We start from the raw sequence: 23,855 nt of genomic DNA, 5'->3' as shown, positions 1-23,855 counted from the left end.
GACCTGGGTTAAACATGAAGAAAGATACAAGGTCCAGTCTGCAACACTGGGGTAGTTTACAGTGCATCCAAAAAGTATTCACAGCACTGCATTTATTTTGCCTCAAAATTCTGCACACAACACCCCATAATGAAAAAGTGAGGAAAGTTTTTTTTGAAAATTTTGCATTTATCCAAAATGAAAAACCTAAAACATCACATGCACATAAGTATTCACAGCCGTTGCTAAGTACTTTTTTGATGCACCTCTGGCAGCACTTGCAGCCTCAAGTCTATTTGAGTATGATGCCGCAAGCCTGGCACACCTTTCTTTGAGCAGTTAGGCCCATTCCTCTTTGCAGCTCCTCTCAAGCTCCATCAGGTTGTCCTGCTGAAAGATGAAGCATCGCCCCAGAGCAGGTTTTCATCCAGGACATCTCTGTACATTACTGCATTCATCCTCAATCCGCAAGTCTCTCAGTCCCTGCTCCTGAAAAACCCATCCCTACAGATGGGGATGATGCTGATGATGAAGATGATGCTGCCACCACCATGCTTCACGGCTGGGATGGTATTGGCCTGGTCATGAGAGGTGCCTGGTTTCCCCCAAACACAGAGTCAAAAGAGTTTAATTGTGTCACATCAGACCAGAAATTGTCTTTCTCATGGTGTGAGAGTACACTCGAGGCGGGCTGCCATGTGCCTTTTACTAAGGAGTGGCTTCTGTCTGCCATCTCTACCACACAGGTCTGATTGGTGGATTGTTGCGAGGCGACTGTCCTTCTGAAAGGTTCTCCTTGAGGTAAGGGTTGTCAAAAGTATCGATACTTAAAAAAGTATCGTCCCTCTCCGTGACGCACTCAATAACAAAACAGCATGGCTGGTGCTGCTGCAGGCGGGCCAAATCAACCAGTTTTGGTCGAAAATGAAAAAGGTAAAAGTGTTGTTTAGAGGTATTTTGCCTTCGAGGCTAACGAGCTTGGAAAACCGAAGGACACAAATAAGCCAGTATGCAAACACTGCTACAAGGCGGTGGCGACCAAAGCTAGCAGTACCTCCAACTTGGCCAAACACCTGCAGGACCGACACCCTGGCCTTTTCAGCGAATTTCGACAGGTAAGTGTCTTTAATTTCAAACCTATTACTGATGTTATCGTGGCCGGTGGCCCACATTAATGTTGGCCGTGTTATTGTTAGCCATTAGCCGCAACGAGCGATTAAAGGCTGAAGTAACGTTAATGATTATAAATAGGGCTGCCAACTGTCACGCAATCGCCGTGAGACTCACACATTTGGATGGTTTCACCCGCACTCATGCCACACCTCAGATTTCTCACGCTCAAGTCAGAGGCACAGGAGCACAGAGGACGCAGAGGTCGTGTTGTGTAATATACAAGATACGCAGGTATGCACCCTATACCCACTAGAAACCCCCAAGAAATACCATATAACCACTATAAAACATAATTATAGGATGGGTGTGTAACTTAAACTTTCACTTTCCGTGTACGCGCACTCCTCTTCGTGCTGGCGTTCTTAAAGGCGCAGATAGACGTGCATCCCAGCAGACGGTGAGAGATCGTCAGTCACTATGTGATTTTCTATTTCAAACTGTGTCTTGATAGCTCATGAGCACATTTTAAATGAACACAGAGACTTCAAAAAGACGAGTCAACCTTTTGATGAATCAAAATGCAGCATTGTTCATCAGTCCATCCGAGCTGCTGTTTTCACTCACTCACTGTTTTCTAAATGATAAATTCATCCTGAGGTTCCCTGAGTCACATATTGTTCATGATGTGAGCAATCTTTTAAGGATCAAGCTTCAAATACAATCTACTAGTGCAGTGGTTCTCAACCTGTGGCTGGAGGCCCATATGTGGGTCTCAGGGCTGTTTTTAGTGGACAGCGCATAAATCAGGCAAAAAATTTGGTAAAAATGTCTTCAGTGTGTGCTCAGGCCTGAAACTTTCTTTTTACACAACTGTTTGTTGTGTGTGTGGTACTGTTAATTGTTACATGTTGCAACAGAGGTTATATTTGCATTTTTTTGTTAATAAAAATGTTTCTTTTAAATATTGGGTTCTTTTTTTTTATCCTTGTGGTATCGAAAATAGTATCGAGTATTGAATATTTTCCTGAGTATCGGTATCGAGTTGAAAATTTTAATACCGTGACAACCCCACCTTGAGGGCTGCTAGAGCTCTGACAGAGTGACCGTCAGGTTCCAGGTCACTTCTCTGACTAAGGCTCTTCTCTCCTGATTGCTAAAAACAACATTTTTTACATTGTCATTATGAGGTGCTGTGTGTGGAGTTTTGAGGAAAAATGAATTAATTCCACTTTGGAATAAGGCTGTAACGTAACAAAATGTGGAAAAAGTGAAGTGCTGCGAGTACTTGACGCACCTCAGTAAAATTTTGCTTGAGCACATACGCAGTGCATCTCTTTGAGACTCTACGAGAGGTTTTTGAATGAGGTTTAGCAGCCATGTGACTCTATTTTAATGTTACTACGCATTTCTCAGTCTTTTCTACAATCCTATACAGTGACACAGCATCACCAGTCTCATGATGTTTCCAGACAAGTGTTACCACACAGTCTGTTGTAACACACCAGCCACCTGACAGCCAATTTACCCTTAAGCCTAACTTGAGAAATAATCAGGCGATCTTTGTTTTAAAAAAAAAAAGATCTTGGAGCAGAAAAACAAGTTTGAGAAACTGTAGGGTAAAGTTCCCCAACTGATTCTATCTGTAAACAAGCCTCAGGCCTTCATATGGATCCAGGGAGGAGCAGAGCCTGGCTTTCATGGATTTAAGAGAAGCATGTGGTGTATGGATGCCTGACATCTGAATCACATCAAATATAACATATGTGAGACTTCTCAAAACTGTGTTAAAGGTTACAGGAGAAAGAGAAGGAGGAGAATGCTCACGAGAGGAGAAAAAACTGCAGAACATCACGGTTTTCTGCTATAAAAACTGAAAAAACACGAAGTGAAGTCATGACAAATGAAAGCTTGGGACTAATATTTTGCTCCTGCTGAAAGTCCCTGGGGAATTTTACAGTACCATGAATCGTCAATCATACTAGTGAAGAGTTTTCCAGAATAACCAGATAATCCAGTATGACTTTGAGATGTAGTAAATTTGCAGTGGAAGAGCCAATGTTTCTGCACAAAACAGACACAGTTGACTGGTTCACCGTTCTTTAACAAGCTTTAAACACAAAAAAATCCTTACACAGGCATCAGCAGAGAACACTTAGTTTAACTGTTACAAACAAATCTTAAATAACTGAAAGCCGTCAAATCAACATTATTACGTTTTCAAATGTACGTTACACTTATATTTTTACTATCCTATTCTCTGTCTACTGTTTTAAAGCAGCTTTTGCTGAGTTGTGTCCTCTGCGATCTACCTATCTAACTAACCATATGTATAAGAGTTTTAGTATAATCTCAGTAATCTTTATAACTACCAAAAACTGACACATTTGCTGTAAGGTTTACTGTGTTTTCCCCTAAATCTGACTTAGTAAAAAACTGAGTACCATAACCCTACTTAGCCCATTTTTTTTGTAGCTGGATCACCAATATACCTCTGTTCCACTCTTAAGCAAAGCTGTCCTTCATCACACTCAATAATCGAAATCATACTCACTTTTGATGTCATGGTCATACAATTCTTTGTGGACACCGCTTTGTTGTTTGAGTTCCAGAAAGAGTCCTCTCAGCTTCAATAGCAAGTGAAGTGAGATGGCAAAGGTAGTTTGTAACTACCATTTGCTATTTAAATAAACATTTAAATAAGATAAACACAAGAGTATCCTGCTGAGTGCAAAATAGTAGTTGGGTGTGTACTGAAGAAAGTTTGACCGTTAACTGTTTGGTGGTTCCATCTAAGCAAACACAAACAACAATATTTACCCTTGTGCGATGAAAGGGCCAATAAAGCTGCGTTCAAGAACACAGAACTTGCATCAAATGAGTTCTGGGACAGCTAACAGGAAGGAGAGGTGCTGCTTTGGAGTGAAGAATTACAATAGTACTCACAGTAATGACAGCTTTGCTCAGGCAAAGGGAACCCCGGCAGCCGTATTCTGTCTCATCTTGAGATTTGTAGTAGCTCAGAGTGTTGTTTTTCAGGACTACCCAGCGATCCTGCCATCCATGGATGTAATTTGTCCACTGTGAAAAAGAAAGTGCACCTGTGTTAATGTCTTTGTGCGCTAAAAGACAAGAAACACTTTAATTTAGATTTAATTCTGTCTTTCTTGCACCATAAAAAAGAAACTACACATTAAACACTCACTACTCAGGGACATTAAACAAAGCCAAATAGCACAAAGTACGCTTTCAGGGTGGTCATGTTGTATTTTTTCATTGGAGAGGAGTAAAGTAAACACAAATCTTTCTCCCAATAACCCTGCACTTAATGGAAAACCTGACACATGAGGGATTTTACGTAAGATACACACTCATTAATCCTCACAAGACCTCCAGTATGACGTGGACTGGACTTAGTATGATTGAACAGGTGAGCTTTTCTCGAAACAGATCTGCTTAATCTCAGAATATGCTTGGTTAGCAGGTCACCGTGCAATCTGTTCACAGGCGGCTGTCGTACAGTCAGATTAATACCACATTAGCTGGCAAACAGCTTAACTCGTTTAAACTCGGGCAATTTGTCCAAAACAACGTCTTGCACCAAATGTGCAGAAGCATATGGCCAAATAGGTTACCAGCACTTTGTTTGGCAGACGGCTTAACTGTCTGTTTACCCAGGAAGAACAGAACATGTTCACAAAAGCTTGCAGTGTTATTAATACAGAGCTCTCAGTTTACATATAAAAGGGTCCCTGCATGTTGCTTACTGTTGTTGATGTAATTTTAGGAGCATTACAGGACATTCACCCAGAATGCAAACACCATTTGCTGTTTCCATACTGTCGTCTGAGCAGAGAAAATGTTATACTCACTATCAAAAGATGAATCAAAGTTGTTGCAAATGGGATATCAGTCTCATGTTGTGCAGTCTCATTCCCACTTTCACATGAAAATTCTTAGAAATAGTCATGTTTTCTCATTCAAAACAAGATATAACTAGCACAAGGTATGAAATTTACCTCCAACAGCAAACATTTACCCTTCCTCTTACAGATTGCAGGTGCTTCTTTCATTCCCTGTGGTTATTATTTATGTATACTGTATTTTGCATCATACCTGTTAGATGCACACATTCCTGGAGTGTGAGAACTACTGATCATTTAAAAATAACTCAAACACCAGTTCAAAACAAACTAGTCATGTGCTCATGACTAATATTTGTTTCTCCTGATGCCCTGTTTCCCAGGAGCTTCATGCTCTTCTTGCCTATCCTGCCTAGCCTATCCTTTGTAGATCTGTGGATCAAAAGCACCTATTCTATCATTTTTGTGTGCTGTCCTATGAATAATCTTCTGATATGTTTTGTACTTAAATCTGTTTTCTCTCTCTGATAAGTATCCTCCTTACCTCGGAATGGCATGTTAGTATTGTGCAACTCCAGGCATATTTAAATTGATGCATACTGCTGAAATATGGATTAATTTATTTTTTTCTTAATTTGAAAAACATTAAGTTAGAATTGCATCATACTGCATTGAACAGACCTGATAATGGTACATTACTTTTGCATTGCTACATCACATTAAAATCACAAACTATTGAAGAAAGATCAACCAATCAATTTTCTTGCTAGTTTATAAACCGTACCATGTAATTTCAATCCTTACTTTGTTAAAATGTTTACATTAATCATGTCATTTCACCTCAACTTTTCACTTTCTTTCACTGGAGGCTTGTATATGGGCCTGAGATTTCATTTATTTTATCTGCTGTATTGATTTACTTGTTAATTTTTTGCTCTGTGTTGCTGCAACACCTGAATATCCCCTCTGGGAGTCAATTAAGGATTAACATATCATGTTTCAACTGCGAAATTTCCCCTCTGCGACAGTGGGGACTTTTCTTGTAACTCCCCCAAGATAGAAATTGGACATGTTGACAAACATAGGCCTCTCACATGCACCAGGATCACTCATTTGTAGCATGTAAGTCGTATGTACGTTGCATGTAGAAGCGTCCACCTGACAGTTGTGCCCTGAGCACCTGGTGGAGACATACAACAAGCTAAGTACTCGCAGGAATTACAGCTCTGCCGCACCGTTGCTTACCTTACTGAGGACTCCACTTAAGTCGACAACACCAACCAGATGTCCAGTCTCCTCTCTGGGCTCCAGGTCCTCTTCGGAACCAGAAGAGTTCCAGCTTTGATTGTCAGACATTTCCTTAACGCTTTAAATGCTAACACTTGTATTACAACGATATAAGGCTGGTAGTGTTAGCTCTTTGAACTGTCTGTACCTTAGTTAAAAACAGTCCCCTGGGTCATGCTGTGTTATTATTGACTGTCTAATGCCTCTGAGGAGTTAACCCAAATAGCTTGGAGGCTTGACAGGATCGATAACCAGTTAGCTCCAGTTAGCGTCAGTAAGCGCTAGAGGTTGTCACACATTTTGTGGTCAAGCTGTCCAGGTAATTAAACGTTAGCTACACCTTTCGTATCATGAGCTGTCAACTGTGCTCTCCGGCTGTTCCTCCTTTGACAGTCCCGAAAAAGTGGCAGAAAATAATAAATCACAAACAAATTTGCTCCAGAAATCTTCGCTGGCCAGCAGTTTGATCCGTTTCACAGTCTTTCAGGCGAAGACAGAGAAGGTGTTGATAGTTGTTTTCCTCAGTACACTGCTGACAGCTCTCCAGATCAACGCCATGTTCAACTGATGTCTCGAGCGTCTTCTCCCTCTGTTGGGTGAGCGCGTGCTCAGACTTGTGTGCTGCGCAGGGGCGCTGGCTCTGGTGACGTCATCAAATCTCCTCCTAAAGCGGGAGAGACTCCTCCCCCTCTGAAAATAGACAGGGTAGCGCTTCATAAGAGTCCATCCAGAAACTACTGGTAGTACAGCTGCTTCTCCCAAGTTAGCATAAAAACACCGAAGGGAAAGCCCGGAAATCTAAGCAGTTTAAATCTGTAAGGTCCTCCCTACCAAAAAGATAGCATCACCAGAGAACAAGACCTTGTATTGGATACTAATTTTATTTTACATAAATGGCTTTGCCCATCTTGTGTTGCTTGGGCACCTATGTTGTCACCTAGATTTGCATTGACAAATTTTCTTTTCCTTGCCTTTTCTTTCCTGTACTTTCCTTTATTTATTTTATATTATGAGTAAAATAGAAAAAGTGTTCCAACTTAAGGAAACACTGTGTCTCTGATATCTCAAAAGGTAAAAATATTTCATATTGTGCAAGCAAGATGTGAAATCATGCTCAGTATAATTATTCTGAGTTAATTATTTATTGTACACAGGATAATGATTGGTTTATCAAGGTAATTTTATGGTGCTGACTGAGTCTGGAAATACTTCTCTTATGAGCAAAAAATAGTCATCCTCTGTGCACAGTATAAAAAATGTTCTTGAGAGGTACGTAGAGGAATTCTTTTGACCTTTACTTCGTAGCTATGAATCATGTTCTGCTCAGGTTACAAGATCTAGATAAAACATTTTTTAAGACTGAATTGGCTTTGGGTTTTCCCTGTAGCTGTCGGGACATTACTATCATATTGCGCATGCGCACTATATTTTGGATTTGATTTGATTTTGGAGTCTTCATTCATACAAGGACACTTTCAGCAGTATTTATTTGTCAATTTAATGTGGATGCAATTGTTCAACTCCTCAAGTGCCTCATGGAGTCCCAGCAGCACCTCTAGAGCCTGGATAACAGTGAAAACTGCAGGCAGGGCTGTGACTCAGATACTTACTGTTTGATTCCTGTTCCTGGGAACATTAAGGAGAGAAGCTAACATGTTGTTTTCAAATAACTCTTCTTGTTTACACATGTAAATTGATGGCTCTAGATTTGAGATTTCTGTCAGCACTCAATGATGAAAAACATTATGAACCATTCTCAAATCAAGTTTTAACGATTTAATGACATTAACAACCTTGTAAATAGACTCGCATCATTTAAGTGCTTCAACTGGGGAAACCCAGCAGGCAGTTCACTCCAATTTAAGACTTTAAAATATTTAACAGCATTATAACAGTGACATAACACATTCTCTGTCTTCTTACCCTACTTGACTAAAGCCTGTTATGTTAACCACAAGTCAAGTGATAATCCATTTGCAATTCAGCACACACCTTTTACACCAACACACACATATGCACCTCCCATAACTCAAACAGCGGTGGCTCAGAGAGATATGAGACGAGAGCTCTCAGCCATGTCATGAGTTAGTGAGTCGGATGTAGTTCAGCGGAGTCATGAGACCTGAAACGAAAAGAAGAAACCACAAGACTTCTATTAGCTGCAACAATCCAACTCTTCTCCAGTAAAAGGGAACGTGTGAGTGGCAGGAAGCAGAGGGATGGAGTTCGGTTAATAGGGTTTAGAAAGCTGGAGAAACCACAACATTGTAAAACCATTACCACTTTATACAATACAAACTGATTTTATAAGTCATAAATGGAAATAATGTTTGTTTTTGTGCCTGTTTCCTCTTATGAATAAATAATTTACAGACTTTGTTATTAGATTGGATAAGTATTCTTTTGATAAGACCCACCCTAACTTTCAAAACACTTTGATTGAACATATAGCCATCCCCGAATGGAAATATATGTGTGTGTTTGTGTGTGTGTCTACTATCACTGTAGATGTTTAATGTGAGCAATAGTAGCTTAGTTGGCTTGTTTAGATGAGGTGGCAGTCATATGAAACTTTGGATGCAGTTTAATTCAAGTGTACTGACCATTCTCATCATTTTTAGATCAATACAAGCATGTCCAAATCCAGGTTTAGTGTAAAACCACTGATATACCCTAAATAATAAAACTAAGTCTTAATTCAAAATTCATCACTTCATTTTTGCAAACAAAAACACAATAAATCACAGTTAAGAGAGTAGACCAATGTCTGATAGGGACCCAAACAAGAGTTTACTATCAAATTGATTAGCCCCGTCAGGCCTCGACATAACCTGTGGTTTGACTGGTCAGGACTGCAGCAGCTGATCTAATCACTGTGACATACAAATTGACCCTGACCACTCTGATTCATTTAGAGGCTGTGAGTGGACGACCATGACTCATACGAGCCTGATCAGGCTGTAATGAGATTAAATCACATCCTCCTTCCAGCTGCACGGGTCATCTGCTACAAGTAGGTAAAAGTGAAAGAAGCAGGAAGAATTATCTGGTATTATTCAGGTGTCAAACACTTCCTTCGCAAGTGATATTTATTAGCATTTATGCACCAGCTGCGTGTGGACGTGACTGTGGAGGAGTAAATTCAGATGGGGGTGTCGTTCAGTGTTCAGTCTCAGGAAAAGTCTTGCATAAGAAGCCTCAGGAAAGGTTGGGGCGGTTTGACCTGCCCTGTGAGCCTGCTGTGCCCTCTGCTGGTAGCTGCTTTGTAGACAGTAATAACACTGTGTGTGTGTGTGTGTGTGTGTGTGTGTGTGTGTGTGTGTGTGTGTGTGTGTGTGTGTGTGTGTGTGTGTGTGAGTGTGTGTGTGTGTGTGTGTGTGTGTGTGTGTGTGTGTGTGTGTGTGTGTGCGCGCAGTTTTATCTCATCAAGTGCAGCAGCTGTGACACTAATCCTGACACTGTGACAACACTAACTGGTCAAGGGGACCAAAGAGCAGCGAGTGCCAATGTTAACATGCTGCATGTGTACCAGAAAAACACATTCATAAAGTGGTGGACAAAGTTATCAGATAGAACATCAGACAGATTTTTCTTTCTTTTCTTTTCTTTTCTTTTTTTTTTTTTTTGCCTCAAAATCATTTAACATGCTGGTGGTTGCTCTGAGCATGACTAATATCACATTAAGCGAGTCATACTGTTTTTTTAAATCTACTCTTAACTTTTAAATACAGTTTATCCAACCTTTGAGTTGGGAGCCAACCCGTATGAGAATATGCATGATGTTGGCCTCAGTTTACTCAAGACGTTGTCAAATATTTTTTCCATTGCTACAGAGAGCATACTCAAAAGACAGATGTCTGTATTGAAACTAATAACCCCTTTTTGAATAATAATAAAAATACAATATTAGGCGGCAAAATTGTGGCAGATATTAAAGCAAGTGCTAACTTTTCTCATTCTGATGTAATAAGAGGACCAACTTTTATTCAAAGTGCAAATCATATTTGTCAGGAAGTTTATCATAATGTACATTTTGACTGCAATTGTTTCTAACACTGTCATTATTTTGGACAGCACCTTTAAAAACCAAGTCTACAAAATGCTTGAATGATAAAAACAGAGAAGATGTAGAGAGCAGCACCCCCTGGTGGTGAGATTTATAGAAGGAAGGAAGTATATACAATGATATGCAAAGGCTCATACTTTAAATTAAAGATATGATACTATCATTTTGACATAACGTCAGCACCTTTTTGTTTGTGGTTTATCGTATATGTTTATATAGACAGTTTGGTTTCTTAACTATTGCTTTATAATAGTCGTATATGAACTTAGTATGATTTCCAAATTAAAACCAGTACCATCCACAGATCCCTGTGAGGTCTGAATGGATCGACAGCAAGCAGACAAGCCATTTCAGTGGTGGGGCTAAGATTAGACCATGTTTGTCCATGCAGACAGGCAGATCAGTGTGGACTCATGCATTATGGATGCTGTGTAGCCTCTTTTTGTCCTCTCACTCTCTCGTCCAGACAGATGAGAAATATTTGCCTCCAGTGGCTCCAATTTCCTCCTCTGTAGCAGAGAGGGCTCCTGAATACATTTGACATGCTGGACTGCTCAGGTAAGTCTGAAGAAGTAAAAGTGAACTAAGATCTTTTTGATAATGAATTTTCTGGTCTATGGTGTTTTTTGTTCTATTAAATATTACAATACTTGGAAGAGATTAATCGTTAGGGGTTTGGTCTTACAAAATTGAAATAATCAAGAGAGAGGTTAGAAAAAGGAAGATACTGAATGTTGAGCTAATTAAAAAACTCTTCAATCTTCAATCTCTTGTTGCTGCTATTTCTACAACTCTTGCTTTTTTTTTTTTTTTTTTTTTTTTTTAAATACAAATGTCTGGTTGTTGTTTCTTTGTCTCAGCCTGGCTTCTGCAGAAACCATTTGCTGTGTTTTACTGTAATGATTGAATGATGTCTGTACTCTCAGCACTGCTCCATCAGACAATCAATAAATCTTAAACCTCTTTTGAAGTTGTAACTAAAGGCAGATTAATGTCTGTGTGACTGAATCTAATTAAGCATATCGCTGACATTTCAAGATGAACTTTATGGATGATAATTTGAGCAGGCCGTCCATAAATGATTTCATTAAACTAAGAAACAACTTATTACAGGCTCTGTTTGTTGCAACAAACGTTGCCTGTGTTCTCTGTTTTCAGTTTTCAGGGTCACTTTATCTTTGAGGATTATCTCAGTGTCATTTTTCAAGCTTATCAGGGCTCAACATGAAAACAAGGAGTCCTTTAGTGCAGAGAGGACTTTATTAAACAACTCATGTCCCTCTCTCTAACTCCACCATTTAGGCAACGTGTGTCTGGTTTTGCTCAAAGGTCTCTACTCATGGAAGGTCAAGGGGAGTTCAGACTCCTTACTTTGTCCGTATTTTTGGTCTTATTTAATGCTACAACAGCATAGTGAAGTGTCATGAGCTAGCATTTGTTGTGTTTGGAGTTATGTTGAACTATTAAAACTTGATTGAACTCTGAGAATTATTACAAAATAAATTGGTTGATACTCACCTTGTTACATTTTTTCAGACTGAGGCAAGAATACCTTCAGAAACCACCTCACTTAGCTTTGTCTTTATTTTCTTTCTGTTTTTTTGCCCTTCTATTCAAATGATACCAGCCTGCTGTAACTCTAAACAGACAGTTTTGTATATGCAAAAAAAAATAAAAAAAAATAAATCCAGAAATATAAAAAAAAAAATCTATATTCTTTGACTCTTTCAAGTTTAGATGGATTTAAAGACAGGAAAACACCCAAAGAGCTTCACATTCAGCTTACAGAAATCAGAACTGTAGAGTTTCTGGTTTGACCAGCAGAGGGCACTGTGGTATTTAGCTTATAGGGGACCAAACACTTCCTCCTGAACCCCTTACCTTTTCAGCAGTGAGATATGATTTAAAGGTAAAGTTAAAACATTTTAAAATTTAAATATTTATTTAAGTTTCAGAATACCTTGTGCTTTGAGGGAAATACAGAGATGAAGGAAAATATTCAATTTCTCTGTTATCTTTATTGCTCACAATTACTTTTAAAGGCACAATACAGTTTTTTCCCCATCGTAAATCAAGTTCATAAATTTAGCACTGGTAACGCCAGTAGTGTACAGCTAGAGATTTTTCAAGATACAAATAATATAAGGTGAAACTATTCATAATACAGAAATATAGCTTCAGCAAATTAAGTTAATTGTTCAAGATGGGGAAAAAACATTGCTGTTGGGTCTTTATGAGTAATAAAAGCCAACCGGAACCATAAGAGACAAAAAAAATTGATGTCCACAAGTGTTGCCATAAGGTCTGTGTTCAGCAAAGTCCTTTACTTTAAGCTACCAAAACAGACCTTTGATTTTATTTGTTTATTTATGTTCCTATTTTCGACAGCAAAGATGATTAATGATACAGCTTGCGTTTTAAAAAGTCTGGGTTGGATCAGACCAAAAAGGAGATAATAAATGAATAAACAAAACAAAAACAAACAAACTAAAATTACATTAGAGGCCAAAATTGTCAAAGACCAAGACTGAAGATAGCTGATATGTCCACATGGGGGCCAAAATCAGCACAAACTTAAGTCCATTACAGAAGCTTTTATGTTCAGAAATTACAACAAATCATGTCTGATGGACAAAATAAAGATGACAAATCAACAATGTATAATAACAGCAATAATGTTTCATTGATGACTGATTGGAAAATCCAAAGGGAGTGTTGTGTTATAGTGCGATATGATTTTGTATCCTCTGAGGATAGAGCCTGTTAAAGGTATCTCCTGTTAATGTTGAAACACACACCCACAGTTGCACACACAGACTCCATTCCTCACACCTGCAGACCCCCATTAGGGTATTTTGTCACGCTACACTTGTGCAGCTACTTTCCATAATTGATTTACAGAATCGAAAGGTGTCTCCTGGAAGAGGAAACACTGAGCCGCTGAGTTGTGGGAGGATTCAGAATGGAGAGAAACTCTTTCACAGCTGAAGTAAAAAGTCTGCAAAGTGTCTCAGTCTGAATGAGGGGTGCTGGGGTCCCAGTGTGAGATTAAAACTCCACTCACATTAAAATTCTTGCTGCTTTTATGCAACTCACACGGTGTAGGTGAAGCAATGCTATATGACAACAACTTTTTACTTCTGCGTATTGTCTGCACACTGTGATACAAAAGAACTGTAGGCTTCTGAGTGAGGCAGGTGTGTGTATGTGTGTGTGTGTGTGTGTGTGTGTCCACTCCCCTCTCCATCCCTGTTGTAAAAAACAACAGAGCAGAACGGCAGCCTGAAATACAGCTCATTTGTCAGTGACACGGGAATGCTTTGACCTTCCCAAGACAGGCAGGCTTTGCCGACTCAGCGGTTTCCCTTTTCCAGCCGAATTAGAGTCGTCATCCACATGAGTGAGGACGGCTTCTCCTCTCGTACACGGCACAGCAGCACATAACACAACAAGCAGGATAACACACAGAAGCGGGGGCCATGCAGGGGTTCTGAGAGGAGGGAGATGGTTAATGTGCTTAGAAATGACTAGAGATGCAGGTTAAAACTATCAACACTTCAGCTGTAACCACAATACACCATCAAATGTAAAATCCTAGAGGGTTTAAAAGGGAAGAGTGGGAATAAACGTCTCCATATTTCTTTCTTTTTGACACTCTTGGGTCAAGTATTGACAATCCTCCCCCAATACCTGCTTCATGAATCCTCGTACTTTAGTTGCAGACTTTCTTTCAAAGCTATAGATCTTCTGACTCTAGACTTGATTTGACTGACTTGTCTAGAAATCAATTGGATTTTTAGAGTCTGAGTTTGTTTCCCTCAGACTCCAGCTTCCCTTAGCAGTTCAAAGACATGCTTATTTGGCTAATCTGTGACTCTAAATTGCCTGTTAGTGTAGGAATGAATGGTTGTTTGTCTCTATACCTCAGATCTGTGATTAACCCATGACCTGTGTCCAGTACGCTTGCTCAGTATCAGCTGGGATTGGCTGCAGCTCCTTGGATCCCTAGGGGCCAGTTGTGCAAAGGTTGTCTGATTTGATTTTGGTTATCAGATTGGATCTAATGTTGAAAATGGGTTCTTCAAAAGGGAAAAAAGGATTTTGAAATCAGATACAATTAGATCACATTATCAAATCCTAGTTTGAATCTGGATCAAACCTTCTGTTTGTGTTGTTCAGAACTTTTCAGTAGGATTTGGATAACTGATTCAAAACAAACAATCTTGTTGTATCTTGTCCCCATTAAATCATAATATATATATATATATATATATATATATATATATATATATATATATATATATATATATATATATATATATATATATATATATATATAAATATATATATATATATATATATATATGGATGGTTTCTCCTCTTTTTTGTAGACTGATATGAATACTTGACATCTGTTCAAAGCTCCATCAGCACTTTGTTTGCCCCTTAGTTAATTTTAAGAGCTTGAGCGCCAAGTTTAATGATGTTTTAGATTCCTCTCAGATACCAAAGCAGATCCTAAAATCTCAAAGAGAGGGATACTCTGACACCTGGTGGATACATGACATTTTACAGCTCCTTCTGCAGCTCCCTCGTCTTTGTTCATTACAAAGAAAAGATAACTATCAAAATCTTTCATGTGCTTTTAAAACTTAGTGGTCAAATTTCCCTGAAATCTTTATATTTTCTAATCTTGACTTATGATAAAATAGAAACACACTTAACTAATAAATAATTCTGTTTAATGTGTTTAACATGTTATCCAGTAATGAAACCATTTCCCACCTCTTGGAGTTTGCCTGTCTCAGCTGGAGGAATAGTACTCTTTAATTCTCCATGAGGTAATTGTCTTGGGTGATGAAGGACTTCTTTTCCCTTATCCATGAAAGGGTGAAGAGACTGTAACGCCTGCATGAGAAAAACATGCAAATTTAAGAGTCCTGATTAAAATATATCCCACAGTTGTCACTGGTGTTTTTATTTCTTAGATTCATAAACTGGCTGAGCTCTGACAGGCTATTTGCGCTGTATTTGTTTCTGGCTGCATTGATGCAATGTAGGGCAACATTGACTGGGAGCCAGAGTGAATGAATAATAAATGACAGAAATGTAAAAGACATGAGTTTCAGTCATTGTGTAGAAAACACACACGGAGAACAAACCAACAGGATTCACTGCTGCAGTTTGCACATAGATTACAAGTCTCCACTTAACACTTCACCTCACCCACCTGGGATGGGCACCAGAAAGGAAGAGATGCTCCAGAATACAGATCCACAACGATTCTCAAGGAGAAGGAGCAGGAAAGAGGAAGATTTTCTGTGAAGAGTTAGAGTGAGTCATGCTAGATTTAACAACATGCTGCACAAACTGGGGAAAAGGAATACCAACTGCTGTGACAGGTGTGGTATTAAAGAAAATTTAGAGCTTGTGTTACTTACCTTTTCAAAATATACATATCCTAATCTGTCAACCAATTTCATGTCTTGTTTTCAAGATATTTTACATGATACTACACACTCTGATACAGTAGGTGGTGTTATGCGCCTTAAAGCTGTTTGGTATCCCCAAAAACAAAAGAAGAAGGAAATCTCACCTCACTCACCTGACTGAGCCACGCCCCCAACATTTTAAAGCCCGCCCTCTGGCCTTTTTTGTCTTCTTCCAAACATGAGGCTGTGAGAAAATGGAGAGCTGTTCAGACACTTCAATAAGGTAAGTTTGAACCTCATTTATTGTTTTCCCGACCACTAAACACCTGCGGCCAAAAATTAGTGGAATGAATGTTGTTATGTTGTAGTTTGATTCAACAAACTACGAAAACAGACAGAAGAGAAACTCCAGAGACCAATGGGGAAATGAAATGCTTAGCTTCCTGTGTTTGTCACTCAAATTTTTTCATCGTGGCACACTGTTTGAACCTGGTTCAGCAAACTACTCCAAACATTCACTCATAAACGCTAAGAGGATGATTGTGAGATGAAGGAGAGTGACAATCAAAATGAAAACCAAGGTAAAGAACACAGGAGCTTCATAAAGACAAAAGGTTTCATAAAAAAACAAACAAAATGCACAAATCAAAAGAAGCTTCTCAAACAGAAACATAAATCTTTAATTACATCAACATAAACAGAGGAATAAACTCTTAAGTCACAGGTCTCAAAGAAAATCACTTCTCTGTTGGGCTGGGATAAGTGTTTTTGTCCAATTTTGAGTATAAAAAATCTGTTGGTCTAAATATGAGCCAAATTCACCTGAAAATGTCTCATATTAAGATATAATTAAACAAAAATGACGCCAGAATTTTATTCTAACGAGTTAAAAATAAACTTCCGATGGCGAAAGAAATGTTGTTTTTTTTACACTTTCCATTCAGGTATTTTTTAAGTCTTTTGATATTTTGAGATAAAACATTTTCTTGGGCTTGTCAGGGGAATGTAGCTCATACTAAGACAAAACTGACAATTTTTACTCAAAATAAGACACAAACACATAGATATCAGATTTATCAGTGAAGGAAGGAAAGGAAAACAAAATATTTCACATCCTAACAGATAGTGTTAAAAAAAAAAAATGTTTAAGTTTCTTCCGACTTATATTGCATGAATATATCTGCTCCTTGGATTTATTTTTGTCCTTTCAATATAGAAAGTAAACATAAAAGAAATCTAGCAAAGGAAACATAAAACAATGTGTAAGATAAGAAACAATGCATGTGATGTGAGCTGAGCAGGATTAATATTTCCTTGTCAAACACACGTTTTTGCTCTCTTTGAGCTCAGTTTGGAGTGAAAGGGAGACTCAGGCCTGAGGGCAGGCTTTTATGGCGCTGCAGGAGCGGCCTGGTTAGATGCGTTGATGCAAGAGCAGACTTACGACTTAATGCACTCCGATGAGGTCTCCTGCAACAACATCTATTTGTCTGCTGACCGGTGACTCATGATCCAAATGGCCAACCAAATAATGCAAGGTGGTGCTGCTGGCGAAATAACTGCAGCAGTCGTGAAACCCACTCCAGGCAGATCTTGCACCATTTCAGAGAGCGATGCTGTTAAGGCAGTGAGTGGGTTGAGATTTGAAATAGCTGGGTGGGTAAAGGCTCATAAAGCTGCTTGATGGTTATTTTATTGTATCATCAAACTGTGTTAATCTAAACATTTTTGTTTTCAAGCTGGGGCAGGCACACGAGCACCCACTGGATATAAAACCAGAAGATCTAAAGCTCTCCATCGAGCTGAGTACGAGGCTATTTTTATCTCCTATACACTGCAGTATCCCTGTGTTTGTTTATCTCTGAGGAGAATAGTGGGGGTCTGCTGGATTTAGCTGGGCATTTAATGGCTGCAGTGAATCTGGAAGCACATTATCTGTGCTCTAACTACAGCAAAAAGAGTCCTGATGGATGCGACAAACCGGTGTGCTCACACTAATAGGACAGAGTCCTCTCCTCGGCCTGCACAAAATAATGGCTGCTTGTTATGGTAGTAATTAAGAGAAGGTTTCATTTATAGCTTTAACCTGTCAGCTTGATTCACATGAAAGTGCTGAGCCCAGGATCTACTGTAGCAGCCGGATTCACCACCCGAGGAATTCCCATCTGTGAGTCATAGCGCGGTGAAGTGTTGCGTGAGACATTCAGTGTGGGAGGGAAGTTTCTGATTGCCTTCACCGCTCATCTGCTTCATTCTCTTAAAAGAGGAATCCTCAGTGTAATGCAAATCAGCTCTCATCAATGTCACACAATGATATGATGACACATAATGCACAAAGACGGATCATAATATTTTCATCTCATACATCTTTCTTTGTGTCTCTGGCTGTGATTCTGTGAGTCTCCCACAAGCTTCCTCCACCATTCCTCCTTTTGATTCTCCTTCGCCTGCCAGTTAGGGCACAACCCGCTCCCTCTGCAATCCTCAGCGGCACTTTGAAGTATTTGAAGGTTTGTGCTGACGCTGGTACTGAATCATTAAACAGCTAGAATTTCAAAGTTCTGTATTCCATGACTGTGGAGACGAAATAATACATCTTTTCTACTGTGCAGGTTCTCAGATTAGAGTTATCCTAATGTGAGCTAAGTGTGGTGAAACATAATCCTGCCATCGTCACAGACTTACTATATGAAACCAAACCTTGCCTGCCCCTCAATCATCTCTTGTAGCAAATAAAAAGTGGTCAGTTTTCTTGAGTGCTGTGTAAACATCAGCAAACTCTACGTCTTCTCAAGGAAAATGTCCTCCATTAGGGGGCAATATAAGGGAAATATGTCAGGAATTTTTTAAGACAGGATCAGGATGAGTTTTTTTTCAGTGTATATTGAGATATTTTAATTGTTTATGCCAACACTTTAGTTTCCTCATTTTTGAGCCACTTGCTAGCTGGTGTCAAAATTAATTTTATCTCATTATCTCATTTTTTCCGCTACTTCTTCATCCTACATGTATCATTATCTCTCTCTCTCACACTCACACACACTCACACTCACACACACACACACACACACACACACACACACACACACACACACACACACACACACACACACACACACACACAACCACCACCATCATCTCATTAGCCATGTGAACTGTTAGCTAATGAGAAGTAGCGTGTTTATGTTCACATCATAGACTGTGTAAGTTTTGGACGTAGTCTCCCAAGGATCCCCTGTCTGTTTCTGAAACGGCGTTTTAAAGCAAATTATCGGGGGCGGCCATATTGGAAGTGAAGCAGGCATTGAGTCACCACACTAACAGCTACAGGGCACTTGTCAGTCACATGAGCTAAGCTGTGCCCCTGATTGGGCGAACTTCAGATCTTCATATCCTCCAAACTGACGAGTTGGAAAAAAATCCACCCCCTGTACAGTGTGTGCCGATCGTGAAATTAGCGGTTCAGACAGGAGACCTTTTTTTGTACCAGCCTGTAAATAAACAACTTTTTTGGGGGGCTTGGTGTATATTTGACTTCTGGACTTGAGGAACTGCAGATTGTAGCTGTGTTTGGAGACGGTGTCACTAGCCACGTATACATGGACCCAAATATTCCGCTTGCATTCGGGTTATTTGCTCAAGCGGAAAGAATTTAACCTTTGTATACACCTCATTCCGAAAGAAAAGTGCCAATTCGAATGAAAATTTAATCAGGTGGAATATTCCTTTCCCCAAACCGATTGAGGTATCATGTATCCACTCAAACGGAAAGTTGTCAGGATGCGTTCTTTCAGCGCATGCTCAGATATGACGTAAGACGCAACTAGAGACGTTCCTCAATTTTAAAAACGGCGGCGAGCCGTCAGCACTGGAGGAAAGTTTGCTTTTGATCCAAACTTTGAAAGAAATGAACATAATATCAAGACTGGACGGACGACAAACTCTCAATACAGAGTATTTCAACACCGTGATAAACAAACTGTTGTCCTCCAGCTTTGATAAATCTTGTGATGTTTACGTTTTTCTGCGCATGCCCCATTGACTATTCTGTTTGATTACAGCAGCGCATGTAGACCAGAGATTGGAATATTCCTTCAGTCATTCGGAAAGATTACATTCAGAAAGACGAAAAACTCCTCATGTATACGTGGCTAGTGTCTCATCCTTTAAAATTGGACAAGAGACTGCAGCAGAAAGCTCCCTCTCTATGGCAGTTCAACTTCAATCATTTTAAAATGTTTAGGAAAATACAGAGTTTGTGTTTGCTACTGCACAACATGACCAAAAATTGAGCGAAGCTATTGAAACATTATTTCAATTTGTAAAGACTGACGCCACCACATTGTTACTGGAAAACGTAGTTAAAATTCTAACGTCGCTATCTGCAGGGATGTTACTGCCCAACACTTAGTGATGAGAAATCTCTGAAAGAAATAAAGCATTCATACGTTACTTTGATGGATAATAAACTATGGAAATCACTTCCCTCACTTTCTCCCTGTTATCCACCTACACTTGACACACACGCACACAGACAAGGGTGTAGGAGGTGGGCAGTGGCATCCCATACTGCACTCCATAATTTGTCATCTTCCATTAGGATGGAGGATAATAGATGGATAGTGACAGTGATGTTAATTACTTTCCCCCTCCTTGTCAGCCTGCGAGTGGTGAAGAGACGCCAGGAGAGAAAGAAAGAAAGACCCCCAAACTCTTTTTCTCCTCGCTCCTGATTTTATTTTCCACTGTACAGACCACGGCTTGGCCAAATCACTTCTGAACTTTGGTCTCATCAAAATCTCCACCTTTGGCAGATCTAACAGCTGGACACACTCCTGGCTCCTGAAAATCAAATATTTCTTAGAAAGCTCTTCCCAGCTCTGTTCCAGCAGGAATTCTCTAAATGTTGGCAATTTGTAGGTTTCTTAGCTTTCTGTCCAGCTCGTCCCAAACCAGCTCCATAGGGTTTAAGTCAGACTGAGGCTGGGTTGGCACTCCATGTTTTCAAGCTGACCATCTTTTTCTTTACTCTCAAAGTAGCTCTGGCAGAGCTTGGACTGATGTTTGGGCTCATTATCTTGCTGCAGGATGAACCCCTGACTAACTAGGCTCATCCCATTGGTAGCATGGTGAGTGCTGCAGAATACTGTGGGAGCTGTTTTTCACTCAGGCAAAACAGCCCCAGACCACCACGCTTCCCCCTCCATGTTTACATGTGTTGTCACACACTAAGGAACCATCCTTTCACCTGCTCATCTTATAGCGTACAAAAATCCTGGGTGATGAAGCAAAGATTTTAAACTTTGATTCATTAGTCCATGGCACCATCTTCCTAACTTCAGTACCACATGGACAGTGTTTGATGGCCCAGGCAAGCCTCTTTTTCTTATTCTGACTCTGCCTTAGGGATAGATGTCTTTCTTTACGCAGTTCAAGCTGTCAAAGCTGCATCTCAACATCTTCTGCATCCTGCAACTGAGGATGCAGACACACTAGCCGTTTTAATCCTGCCCAAACATGCTTCAATTCTAAAGCCCAGTTTGTTTGGACAGTGTGACCACAAGTGTGCTGTGCTCAGGCAAGATTCACCCGTCTGCCTTGGCACACTTCAGAGAGGTGTGCTTTAGCGTGGTACGCTACATGCACAAGCACAAGCACAAGCACAAGCATGTGGACATGATGCATGAACCATGACTTATGACTGCTGTGACCTCTTGACAGAGTTGGAACAAAACTACTTAGCATAAGCCAAAAAGTCACTAAAGTTGCCATGTTTTCTGTGTCTCATTGTGCTGACTATGATGAGATTGCACTTTGTGTAATCACACGCTTCACATTGACATTGGTGGGCCATGTGCTTGCCTTAAGTCTGGTTCATATTGGAGTAGTGTAATCACAGGTAGTACAGGCCAGCAGGGAAGGGAGAGGCATAGTGCTTGAGTACGGCACAGTTCGATGGCCAGTGTGATCGTGCCCTTAAACTGAAACTGCTCGGTATGACCTCTTTGAAGCTTGAAGCTGTTAGCGCCTATCGTACAAACTGTCGACTGTCAGAAACTTGTCTTCTGATTCTGTTTTGGCTTTGGGTCCACCACACCTCTTCCTGTCAGAGTTTCCAGTCCCAGTTTCTGAGTGTCTTTGGAAGCTGAAGGAAACTGGACTCACTGACCTCACCTCGACTTTCTTTGACTTCATATCTCTGTAGCAAAGACATATTTCTTGAAATGTCCTGATGCTTTCTCTCTCTTTCATTAAAAGTTGTCTCTTCCTAGTCATTTTTCGAAGCATTATGCTCTCTGCAGCACAATACTGTTCAATAATGCTCAATCATGAGGATCTGTTGCCATGGTGTGTCCCAGCTCTACTTTTATAAACACACAGATGGTTGGAAGGAATCAAGAAAACTTGGGACGCCTTTAGGAAATGGTAGCCCCAACTTTCAAAGTTTGATCATTCTGTATTTCTGCAGAACAACTTAAAATTGTTTAAAGGCTTTCCAGGATAATACATGATTGTTTATTATTTTTCAGTTTGGGTAGCCTTACCTTTTTTCTTAACCTCTAAAGCAGTTTCCCTTGCTCAAGCCGCGTTTCCACCTAGCAGCCCAGGTCGGTTCAGTACCGTTTGGGACGGTTTGGTACAGTTAAGCATGATCCTGTTTGCGTTTCCACAGCAAAACTGTGCCCTCTTGTGGTGGGCGGCGTGTAAGCTGGATGCCGAAAGCCCCAGCTGTTAAACAATAGCGTGACGCCGTAGCAGCTTACCCCGCTATTAAATCCAACAAAGAAGAAAAACGTGACACAGCAAACAAAGAGTACAGATGGAAGACATGCAACATTTTGTCCTCTCTGTGATTGGCATGTAGCTCTCTGTTACAAAGTGCAATCAAGCTTTGTTTCAGATAAGTCTGTGTGCCGCCAGGAAAAATGCAGCCTCTGTCGGGGTAAGTGACGATTCTTTTGACCAATCAATGGTCTGCAGTGTGTAGCTCCACCTTTTGAGAGCGGATCGGTTCAGTCTGGCACCCATATGGAAGGGTCCCAAAAATGTAGGCTTGCTTGTCTCAGTTTTTGGGATCTGTCCTGGGATAAGTCAGTGGAAACGCTGCAAAATGCGCGCCGTACCGAAACGAACCGAACCGAACCGGTCTGCTTGGTGGAAACACGGCTTTAGTTTGCACGACCACTGCACTAAAATAAAAGCAGTTTAATGGGATTCAGATTCAAACCCAGCACTTACACAGTTCAACCATCTCCCACTATGATCTGTGTACTGCTCACACACACACACATACACATGCACGCACACACTCCACAAACACCAGAGCTTCAGCTACTGAGACTGAATATCAATGATAATTGAATAGCCTGCTCAACAGTTGAATGTAATCTATTTTATGGCGAGATATTATTCCAGAAAGCTTTGTGAAGAGGAACACAGGCCTCAGGGTGAAATATGGCGCGCAGAGTGACAGCAGCTCTATGAAGTATTGACTGCTCCTCACAGGGATTCATGTTTGATTAAGCATCCAAGAGCGACAGGAGGTGATACATGAGAGCGCAGGGTGAGGGTTAAAGAAGAGACTACAAATATTGATCAATGATCAGGTAGTAAACAGAGTGGGGGCAGAAACCAGAGTGATATATAACAGGAGGAGTAGACGCGGGTCAGATTATTACTCAGATCTTCCAGTCAGAGGAGAGCTTTTAAAGAGGTTATGGGGGGTGTATGGAAACCTTCATGCACGTTTGGATGTCTGCGTCTGTGTGCGGTGTAATTGAATCAATGCACAGGGGCCGGTATTACTCTGCAGCTCCTCTAGAAATAACCGCCGCCTACATGACAAGGCTAATCCTATTACGACGCTGCTCAGTCTCTCCTTTAACAACCTCACGGTCTGACGATGTCCTGTGGCACCGGCTCAGAGGAACAAGAGGCTGAGAGCAATTCTGACGCCGCCGCTGGACAATTTCCTGCAGTGTGAAAGATATTTAACTGGATCTGATGTCACTGTGACTCAGCAAGAGTTAGATTTAATAACAGCCGAGTCATCTTTGAAGAAGATAGCGCAGGTATATCAGGCTATTACTGGAATCATTACCATCCTCAGGCCTGCAG

At 40.3% G+C, this 23,855-nt stretch overlaps 2 protein-coding genes and 1 long non-coding RNA gene across 4 annotated transcripts in view; 1 reads left to right on the top strand and 2 right to left on the bottom strand.

The window, feature by feature from the left end:
* LOC141805750 (ceramide transfer protein-like) overlaps positions 1–6,852 on the bottom strand; it is a 29,177-nt gene extending 22,325 nt beyond the window's left edge. For both annotated transcript variants that reach the window (XM_074690940.1, XM_074690941.1), the window contains exons 1-2: positions 6,198–6,852; positions 4,036–4,170 (exon numbers count right to left, since the gene is read on the bottom strand). In XM_074690940.1, coding sequence (XP_074547041.1) covers positions 4,036–4,170; positions 6,198–6,308 — 246 coding nt within the window. In that variant the 5' untranslated portion in view covers positions 6,309–6,852. The remainder of the gene's footprint in view (positions 1–4,035; positions 4,171–6,197) is intronic.
* Positions 6,853–8,154: 1,302 nt separating this feature from the next.
* Positions 8,155–15,986, bottom strand: LOC141805752 (uncharacterized). The gene is made up of 4 exons (XR_012599730.1): positions 15,911–15,986; positions 15,536–15,624; positions 15,091–15,213; positions 8,155–8,361 (listed from the first exon to the last, which is right to left on the bottom strand). It is a non-coding gene; the product is annotated as an uncharacterized LOC141805752 (long non-coding RNA).
* LOC141805749 (synaptic vesicle glycoprotein 2C-like) overlaps positions 15,970–23,855 on the top strand; it is a 66,818-nt gene continuing 58,932 nt past the window's right edge. Inside the window, exon 1 of the mRNA XM_074690939.1 lies at positions 15,970–16,020. The gene's annotated coding sequence lies outside the window, so the exon portion shown is untranslated. The remainder of the gene's footprint in view (positions 16,021–23,855) is intronic.

This window comes from Halichoeres trimaculatus, unplaced genomic scaffold, assembly GCF_033239565.1.
Source record: "Halichoeres trimaculatus isolate MK-OKI-2021-1 unplaced genomic scaffold, fHalTri1.1 fHalTri1_scaffold_16, whole genome shotgun sequence".
NCBI lineage: Eukaryota > Metazoa > Chordata > Actinopteri > Labriformes > Labridae > Halichoeres > Halichoeres trimaculatus.
The sequence above is the reverse complement of the archived record's forward strand: the minus strand, read 5'-3'. Positions and strand labels throughout refer to the sequence as shown.